This window comes from Emydura macquarii, unplaced genomic scaffold (genome assembly GCF_026122565.2).
Source record: "Emydura macquarii macquarii isolate MOO-44397 ecotype Brisbane River unplaced genomic scaffold, CSIRO-AGI_Emac_v2 contig_2676, whole genome shotgun sequence".
In the NCBI taxonomy this organism is placed as follows: Eukaryota; Metazoa; Chordata; order Testudines; family Chelidae; genus Emydura; species Emydura macquarii.
Genome location: NW_027132813.1, coordinates 1638698 through 1649056, shown reverse-complemented (window position 1 = coordinate 1649056; position 10359 = coordinate 1638698). Strand labels below are relative to the sequence as shown.

Sequence of the window (10359 nt, the reverse complement as noted above, 5' to 3'; positions counted from 1 at the left end):
AGTTGCAACAACCTCCCTTTCACCAGGGGGAACTGAAAGGGCCAGCACAGTGCATAGGGGGTTGGCTGGGAAGAGAACACGGTCGGGGGATTGAGGGATGTGGCAATGCGGAGCATTCCATCAACAGCCACCGCCAGCTGGGCTCCTCTGAAACCAGAGAAATTAAAGCTGCTGTCCACAGCCAGAACCCCAAATGAGGGCAGGCAGCAGCACCATCACCTGCTTCCCTTCATGATGAATCACCCCCCTTGCCCCGCACACACTGGGCAGCAGAGGGTATTTGCCTGCACTGGGGCATGTGGCCCTTTGTGTGCATTTAAGGAGCAATAAAGATCCCCTTTGTGTTTGGTCTGAACTCATTAAGATTTTCCCCAGAGCTATGGTATTGAAGCAGCAAGGTGGAAACTGCTCTGCATTCACTGACCATCTGTTCCTGTCCAGCAAAACAGCCCCCCACTCGCTGAGATGGCCGTCTCCAGTGGGAGGCTCGGAAGAGATGGCTTTAATTAAAAAATCTCCAAATACAATTTACAGTTTTTCCCTGTGGTGAAAATTGTCTCTCGCCAGGTGAGCGTCTGCTGGCGGTGCTGACTGGCGGGGGTGCAGTGCTCTCTTCACACCACACAGGAGAGGATCTGATGAGATTCCACAGCCCATAGGAGACCTGTAAATTGAAAACTCAACTTCTCTGTTGCATAGAGGGGTCGCTACCGAAGGAGACTGAGGCCGGAGCCATCTTAAATATGCTCTTAATGCAGTTGTGTGCTGTAGGGGTGTGAAATCATCACAGTGCGCTCTCTCATGGGCAGAGGGCAAATTGAGCAAATAGTGGCCAGTCTGGATTGAGGTAGCCCCTGAAATTTTAAGCTTTCATTTAAAAAGAAAAAAAAAACTAGTCCTTCTGTTTGTGAAAATATCAGTCCAAACATCATCCCACTGCAGTGCCATCTGTGGGGAGACAGCCTGAAACAAGAGCTCTGAGAGGTGAGAGCAGTCACATTTGTCTCAAGAGATGTTAACCTTGAAACCTAATGATGACAAGTGAAATGTCAAAATTATGATGGTTTCTGCAGGAACATCTATCTTCATCTGAGTGAGTTGTTGGTGGAGCATGAACAAAGAGTCCAAGCTAACTGCCTGTTCATAACAACTGGAGATCTTAGGGTATGTCTACACTGCAATAAAAGACCCGCAGCACAGATGTGGGTGGCCCTCCTCAGCTGACTTGGGAATCGCAGGGCTCCGGCTGCAGGACTATAAAATTGTAGTGTTAGATGTTCAGGCTTGGGCTGGAGCCTGGGCCCTGAAACTCATCCCCCTAGCAAAGTCTCAGGGCCTGGGCTGAAGCTCAAGTCCGAACATCTGCACTGCAACTTTTAGCCCTGCAGCCTGAGCCCTGCTAGTCCAATCAGCCGACCTGAGCTCTGAGTCTCCGTGCCGCAGGTTTATCTCAGTGCACACATTCCCTTCGGCTCCTTGTGAACTTTGGCTGACAATGGAGGCTGGAGTGAGTATCACTAGAGCTGTGTGAGTAACTGAGTTTTTAGTTTGGTGGCTGAACCCCTACCTCAAAAACACCCAACGTTTATTTTAGGTCAAACAAAAAATTTTTTTTTGGATTTTTCAAAAAATCAGAAAAGTAAAAATAGATGAATAAATAATAAAAATATTTTGAGTCACAGTAAATGTTTAGGGATTTGACTTTTTTATTAAAATTAAAGTAAAATTCAAAATGAATCCAAATGTTTTGTTTTGAAAACAATATGGCAAATTTGACACAGATTCATGAAATGTTTCATTTGACCTGAATCTGCATTTTTTTTTCTTGACAACAAAAGTGTAGTGGTTATACCTAGAGTAGAGCACCATTTTTTCTAATTAGTAGGGTCCCCTGTCCAGAAACTGGATTTGGTTTGTGCAAATTCTGCATGTTATTTAAGCTCTGGTTCTAACCAGAACTAGGCAGCAGTTCTACAGGATTTGTTGTCCTCTGCATAGGCCTGTAGAGGCTGAACTGAACTGGTCTCAGCTGGCAGTTGCCTCTCCCCTGAGTAAGCCAGAGGTAGCCACGCTGAGTTGGAGGTAGTTTTTTGCAGATCTTGATGAAGGTGCACAGTGAATTCTAACATAGAATAAGTGAAGGTCTTTAACAAATCTAACTTGTGTCTGTGGTTTAGAAATTGACAAAGGTCCTTCCTCCTGGATGTCTAAGGAGGCAGGGAGAAGTTTATATGATGCACGTACGTGTGGGCCAGGGCTCCACTCCAGCCCATGTAAGGAGACTGGACTTGGCCTTCTCCTCCGGCTTCAAATCCAGTTGGGGAATTAAATGGCTAACAAGACTGAGACTAGGCCATGGAGTCTTTCACCTCTAATTCATCAGCTCTTATCCCAGTATAGGCTGATAGTGACTAAAAGTGCTTGGTAGTAGCTCACTGATGTATGTGAAATGAGTTGAGGTGTCCCATCACAGCCTGCACTTCTTGTTTGTGTTGGCGCACTCAGAGGCCATGAAGATGGAACACTCCTCTCAATCTAGAGGTGGAACCTCCAAGGGGTGACTTAACTTGGCTGGGGCAGAGTCTGGGGAGCTTTACTCTTGCAGTACCGGTGCCATTCTTGATTGGAGGGCTTCAGTCTCCAGGGCTGCCAGTATGACATCCCTCCCCACAAGTACAACCATCCCTCAGAGGTTTCCCTCGTGCTATGCTGGAAGGATGTTACCTTGACAAACAAACAATCCCTTTTTGTCATCTTTTTTTTTTTAGTGCCTCCAACCATCAGTGTCCCCAAGGGCCAGTCCACCATCACCGTTCGGGAGGGCTCCAGGGCAGAGCTGCAGTGCGAGGTTCGAGGGAAGCCCAAGCCTCCCATCATCTGGTCTCGGGTAGACAAGGAGGCCCCCATGCCCTCAGGTGCCATGACAGTGGAGACATACGATGGGAAGCTGCGCCTGGAGAGCGTTAGCCGAGAAATGAGTGGGACCTATAAGTGTCAGACAGCCAGGTACAATGGCTTTAACATCAGACCCCGGGAAGCCCTGGTACAGCTCAACGTCCAGTGTGAGTATAACAGTGTGATTCTGTAGCTCCTACCTCAGTGTCAGCATGCACTGATAACTTGCTAAAGTCTGGGCGTGTGATCTTCTGGCACTGCTTTCAAATAGGGTTGACTTGTCTTATTGGATTGAGTGTGTTTCATCTTGTGGACTTGGAAGAGTTTATTTAACTGATGTCCACAGAAGAGGAGACATGCTGGCCAACCAGCAACATATTCCAGCCAATGGGGGCCTATTGATCCACTGTTGTCTGGGACATTTCAGTTATTAGTGTAGCAGGTTGCCTCTGTGTGTGTGTGTGTGTGTGTGTGTGTGTGTGTGTGTGTGTGTGCATGTATGTTACATGCACAAAAATTACATTAAAAGAACATTATTACGGTAGCAAAGATAAGCACTCAAAAGCTACAAAATGCCAAAGTTAAGGTTGCTTGTTCAACCTAGATTCAGCTCTCTTGTAGATACGCGTTATGATATAGTCTTTAATTACATGATCGCATATTATTTTTCCTGTAGGACCCTGCCTGCCCCATTCAGGATGGACCTGCTCTGGGGATGAATCAGGGTTGTATAATGAAGGAAACTATTGTACATAGGACCCCTGCCTCCTTTGTTGCAGAGGTTGGAAGGTTCATAGTGAACAAGGCAGGGGTTTGCAGGAAGAGAAAGGATGGTCTCATAGTTAAGACAGTTGAACGCTGCCCTTGGAGAACTGGATTCTATCCTTGGCTCTGCCATAGAGTTCCTCTGTGAGGCTAGTCAAGTCACTTAAGCCAAACTTTTCAAAGGTAGTCACTAATTGTTTGTTCCTCATTTTCCAAATACCTGACTTGGCATCTTTTAGTCTGGTTTGCAGGAGTGCTGACCGCGCACAGCTGCAACTGAAGTCAATGAGAACTGTGATTTGAACATATAAACTGCTATATAATGCTAATTACTCGGGAAAATCAGGTCCTAGGTGTCTCAGATTGGACACCCAAAATTAGTGAATGGTTTTGCCCTTTATCACTCTGTGACTCAAGTCCCCTGTCTCTAAAATGGGAATAATACTACCCGCTTGCCTCACAGGGGTGTTGTGAAAATAAATTCATTAATATCTGTGAAGCAGTTGGGGCTTATCGCTGTAGTAACCATAGAAAAGCCAAGGAGGAAATTTGTCTTCAGAGCAGGGTTTGAACAAGGTTTGGGGCCACATATTAAATGAGGAGAAAACAAAACACTGAATAGCTACTCATGAAGTGAGTACAGCCCATTCTGCACACAGAATGAGGCAGGAGTTCTGTGGAAAAAATAGCATGTGATCAAGTAATCAAAGACTGTATCATAACCCATGCGGACAAGAGGGTCAAATTAAGGTCGCACAGGCAGCCTTAATTCTGGCATTTTCAAATTTTGAGTGCTTGACTTTGCAACCTTAATACTGTTCTTTAACATAGTTTTTATGGTGTAATTTCCTAGCTTTAAAACAGTAACCTTTAAAAAGAAAGAAATTCCATCATTTGGCATCATATTGACACCCACATGGGTCATCAGCAGGGTATTAATCTTTAAATCCACCATATAGGTCTTTGCCACATGAACTCATAGAGTAACTGATAGCAGTAGTAGGTTGTCATCCTCTCTGTGGACCAGCACTAGAGTAGGATGGAACACACTGTTAGAGGGTTTCACAGATATTTGTTGACAGCAGAGGAATGGTGAAACTCCGGACTCTTGGATTCCATTTTTGGGTGTGGAAGGGAGTGTGCTCTAGTGAATACAGATTCCTCTCCCCATTCCTTCCAATTGCGACACCCTTCTGCCCCATCCAATTCAACCTATTTCTGTACTAGTCCTGTCTCTTCCACCCCTTGCTCCTTGTTCCAGTCCCATTCTCCTCACCTAGCCAGTTCCAATCTCCACTCCTCAGGCTTCTCATCCCAGTCCCAGTGTCCTTGCCCAGCCATTCCCAGTCCCCACACCCCATCCCTAGCTCTTTGTTCCTAGTCTCTTTGCCCAGCCAGTCCCAGTTCTCTCCCCCACCCCCACCTTAGAACTTTGTCAGATCTGTATGCCCCACCCTTTAATTCTTCCCCTCAGCCCTAGTGAGTCTCAGTCCCAGACATCTTGCCTAGCCAGTCCCTCACCCATCCTGGTTCCTCATCCAGTTTTCCCCAACCTGCTGGCTCCTAGACCCCTTGCTCAGTAGCCCGTCCCAATCTCCTCATCCCATCACCCAGTTTCTCTTCCCCCCCACAACCTCCAGTCCCAAATTCCACCTCATCCCCTCATCTTATCCTCCCCTGGCCCTCCCAGATCCAACTCTTCTTTCCTCTGCATTTGAATTGGGACATTTCCCCCTCCACGCTGCCTGGGCCTATCAGAGGGATCACTGAGAGCGTGTGAGTTACAGGCTCCCTGCTCTCTCCGTTCAGGGGCCCGAAGCTGCCCAGAGCTGCAGTTGCAGGACAAGCCCTGCTCCGCCCTGCAACAAGCATGCACAGTGCAGATGGAATCTTCAGGGAATTTAGCTGCTAAAATGCAGCCTTCACTGAGCATGTGCACACTGTGATTTTAAATTTTTTTCAAAGGCGTGGCCAAATGTGGGCAGATTTGCATGCGGACAGTAGAAGTCACCTCTTTGACACAGAGACCACCCCCAGCCAAATTTGAAGTCCCTGCTCCAAAGCCTAAGGGGATGCGAAAGCTTCTCAGAGACATGCTTCCAGAACTTAATATGGGCAAAACAATGTATTGCCTTGTTCTTGGACGTGGCAGATCCATTTTGTCTGGAATCCCTCCCTCCCCCGAAAAATGAGACTGAGGCACGGTGCTGGTATGGAAAATTTCAGCTTAGATGGTTTCAGTTTGGCAAAATTATAAGTAACTGAAAACATGAAAATTCAGGTAATCTTAATAATAGGCCGTGCTACCAGCCCCACCTATAGGGTAGGAGTCTGGGATAATCTATGCTCCCCTCTTAGCAATAGTACCTTCAGTCCATCAAGTGTGGCACGGGGTGGAATTCAGATAAGGAGAATCCAAGTCTTTAAATCAGACAGGGCACAGGCAACTCTGTCCTTTCCCCTCCCAGATTAAATTGCAGATTCTGCTGGATAATATTGATTAGGCGGGAGGGTTGAGTCCGGGGTGGTAATCCTCACCACAAAGCTAATCTCATCAGGAAAGATTCAATGGTGAACTCCTGTGAAGTACTCTTGAAGATGTGGCAAGTGTGGGACTGGTGGAGAGAATATTAATTTGCACTAGCCTGCATCATCCTTGGGCTGTGACTAAAGACCCTAAGTGTGTAGCACAGAGTCATTCATTAAACACCACCCCCTCTTCTCCCATGCTCCTTCCATCACTGCTAGAGAAGGAATGACAGCTACTCTGATAACCTGGATTAAGCTGACCTAATGCACACAATCGGTTTCTTTCTGTCTGCATCTCCCATCAGCTCCACTTAAGGACAAGCAACACTGAATTTTGTTTGGATTCTGGTTTAGCCAAAATTATGGCCCCAAATTCCACTGAAATTCATGCACGTTCCTAGAAATTGCCCCCCTTACCCCAGCCCTTTCTTGTCAATTCTGCACTTTTAGTAGAGGCATCAAGTATTGAATGGGTCACAGAGACTGAACTCATCATTCCCACCTGAAGGTTGGTTCCTCCAAGGCAGAGCAGCATGGCAGAAGTTTGCAATGCCACTGCCTGCCTGCTTGTCCATTTTGTGCCTAAGCAGGGGACTTTCATCTCCAGAGCGGTCCATCTGGCTCCTTTTAACAGCATGAAATTCACTAAAAAGAAAACCTCAGCAATTGGAAAGTGGAGCAAGGCTTAGAGTCACTCCTGTCCCCCAGGCTAAACAAACCAGCCATCTGTTTATCCATCTCCCTTTTGTGGAAGGAGCTGGGTGCCCCAGCAGGGGCTTGCTTTCGTTAATTGAAACGCTGTTCTCCAGTGCGGGCAGCTCATTAGTTTTGTGGCTTGCTCTGGAATTCTAATCTTGTCAGAAATGGGAATCGTGTGGCTTCTGAAGTCTCTGTGATGAGCGCGTTTTTTCCCCAGCCTGCTCCTTCCATCTGAGAATCCTCTCAGGTGGTGTGTGTGTGTTTGTGTGAGCTCCTTTGGAACCGGCTTAGACGGGGAGAGTGAATACTAGGTGATGATGTGGTTGTTTTGCTGATTTGTTCCAAAGCTAAAGTTGCAAAATCAATACGGCAGATCTGATTAGATGTCAGAACCTGTTTCTCTGTTTCTCTTTTCTTCGCTCCCCCCCACCCCCAATGGTTCTTTGTTGTAACAAACAGCCCAGAAATGAGCTTTGCTAGCAATGTTGCAATATAGGAGAGAGAAAAAGAGACTGGAACAAACCAATCAGCTGCCAAAAAAGTGGTGTTTGGATTCCTTTTATTATTTATATATTTTGAAAGTGGGAAAAAGTGGTTATTCTTTCATGTTATGTGCTGGAATTGGCTAAGGGCAGCTCTATGACAGGCCACACGATCTGTTCCCTGGACTCTGGGTTCTGGTGGAATAACAGGTTTACAAAAGTGCTTTCTGGCTTTTTTCTCTAAGGCTAGGGTGAGGAAATATGGTGTAGTGGTGAAAGCAAAGGACTGGGGGAGTCAAGACTCACAGGGTTCTAGACACAGTTTGGTATGACTAAGTCTCTTCCTTTTTCTTTAAAAGGAGGATAAAACTGATCTATCTCACCAGGTAAGAATTAATTATGCAAAGCACATTAAGATTCTTAAATAAAAGGGGCTACCAATAATAATAACAACAATTATTATTATTATAAATATAAAACTGTTTACTAAACTTGTTTCAAGGCTAGATAAGCACTTTCAGAAGAAGCACAGTAAAACACAGCATATGTCATAGATGCATATTAAAATTAGGGACAGGCAACCAGGTTCAGATGGATATGGGGCTGATCTGCAGATTGTGGGCCTGGGTTAATACCTCTGCAAAGTTCAGCGGTGTTTAAATCCAAAGTGTGGTTTGGGCATTTTCAAACAAAGAGAGAGCAGCAGTAAATAGGATCTGGTCTCAACCATGCATCCCAAATCTAGCAATAACCTAGTAGCTGATCATGAAAACTATTTGACCTCCTGGATTCTAAAAGCAGGACAAAGAGTCTTTACGGTTGTTAAAAATGGCAGAGCTTGATTTACGTTCTAACCTCTTTGGAACAATTGTACTTTGAGACAGCAGTCTTATCTTGATGACATGACACTGTTAGATACTGGCATCGTGGTGTTGCACCAAGATGCAACAAAGCAAACCTTATGATGTATCCTGGGTGCAATATCCTGCTGGAAGCTTTTCTGGTCTTGAAAGCCAAGCCTAGTTTGTAAAATGTGAGACGGCTCTGTCACAATCAGACTCCACTCCACCTACTCCAATTTCCACCCTCTTGCACCAGAACATACCGGAACATCTGTTTCAGAATGTGTTCTGCTGATACACTGGATCAGATCAGTTGTCCATCTAATCCAACTGCCCCTGGTAGTGGCCTACACTTGGAACTTTAGAGCAAGATAGATTGCTACAATACACCTGACCGTGTGTATGGGGACTCCCTTCTGGACCCCAGAAGTTAATAGCTTATGCATGTGAACTATTGTCCCTTGTACTGTAAATTGTCATTCTGTTTCATGTTAGGGGTCACAATCGGTATTTTAGCCTACTTGCTGCTCGGGGGCAGAATCAGACCTATCAGTCCCTGGCATGAGGGGAATGCCCCATCTCCCAAAGTTGCCTCCATTTTTTTCTACCTCCATAGCAACTGGTAGCTCAGCCAGGCTTCCTTGCTGCAGCACTTTTCTGAGGGAAATGCCAAACTTTATTTCCAATTTTTAAGCTGACAGCTTGGTACAATAATTTGTCTGTCTAATTCCTAGCTGTGAACCAGGGCTACATTTACCTTTTGGGGGGAATGTCCCTTCAGCTCTGCTTCCCCTCAGAGACATCTGCAGTGGCTGGAGAGAGCTGAGCCGAGAAAATCCAGAGGCAAAAGGGGAAGGGGCCGTGTCTCCTGCTTCACTCCTTTATCGACTGTCTCATTGGAGAATTTGGCCAGCTTTGTGAGCTGGCCACAGTTTCCGCATCATGGCCCATTCTGGGTGCGGTCACCTCGGTTTCCCTTTCCCAGGTAGGAGAGGAGCCATGCTAAACTGGAGAAGCCAACTCTGCTGGGCAAGATGTAGCACAGACTGGGTGGGGTTGCCATGGCCCCTCTCCCCCTGGCAAGAAAGGAGGCATGAAAGATTTAAAATGAAGATGTGGATGAACTGATTATTGGTCTCCTGGACCACCAAAAATAAATCAACAAATAGAACTTATTATCCTGGTTGGTAAAACATCCAGTGAAACAAAGCCTTGAGTGGCCATAGCCCTGGAGGGCTTTATTATGGGAGTATAATAGTGTCCAAGCAAAAAGGTCAAGTCTCTGTAGTATAATGCTCTCAGCGTGTCCAAGAGAAGAAAGTTTGTGCAAATCTCTCCATTAAATGCTTCTTTAGCACACCAATCTTATTCCCCATTCCGCAAGCTCATAGAGACCAACGTTGGAAACTCATACTGCTCTATACAGTACTACCCAAATGGGACCCCTACAGGAGGTGTTGGTGTAGTACTTCCTATCCATTAGTGTAGACTGCCAGAATGCTACTATATAAAATCACATATGTTTTTATTTGAAGTTGGGAGCTTTTGCTAAAAAACAAACAAACAAAGAAACCTCCAGTGTCATACTTTGAATTCAGGCAGGCAGTCTTCTCAACTGTCAACAGCATTCCTTCCTGAAGTAAATTCAAGAAATACTCCTCCTTCAGTTAAGCATCAAAGTCCAGTCCTTAGGAACACTGACAGTCTCAAGGCAGAACAGTCATGTCTCCTGTATTGAGACCTATTAGATGGCCATTAGTTCATCTCATTTTGTATATTGGTCATCCAATCTTAGCCGATGCCTTTCCTTTCTTTTGGCAGAATTATTGTCCCTGCCTTAGTGCCCAAGGGAAGACAGAATAATTATTTATACATAATCTACCTTGTTTTGGAGGTCCATATTTAAAGAATAATCCTGCTCCCACTCTAGAGGCACACTGCTATGAAAATCCCTTTATAATGGACTTGTGGAGCTTTGTATGAGGGAGAATAAAAACATTTATCCATGCTTACCCGAAAATTTCCTTTCTTTGAGTAATAATGTCCATGGATTTGGCCCATCTAGGAAACCAATGGATCATCGAGAATAGAGATGGAGAGTAACATCCAAAGGTTTGGGGTTGTTGTTGTTAGGTAGAATTTACCAT

General features: G+C 45.4%; 1 protein-coding gene across 1 annotated transcript in view; it reads left to right on the top strand.

Annotated features, from left to right (window-relative positions):
• MDGA1 (MAM domain containing glycosylphosphatidylinositol anchor 1) overlaps positions 1-10359 on the top strand; it is a 210061-nt gene that overhangs the window by 94805 nt on the left and 104897 nt on the right. The window contains 1 exon segment of the mRNA XM_067565371.1: positions 2769-3062. Within this exon segment, the coding sequence (XP_067421472.1) occupies positions 2769-3062 (294 nt within the window).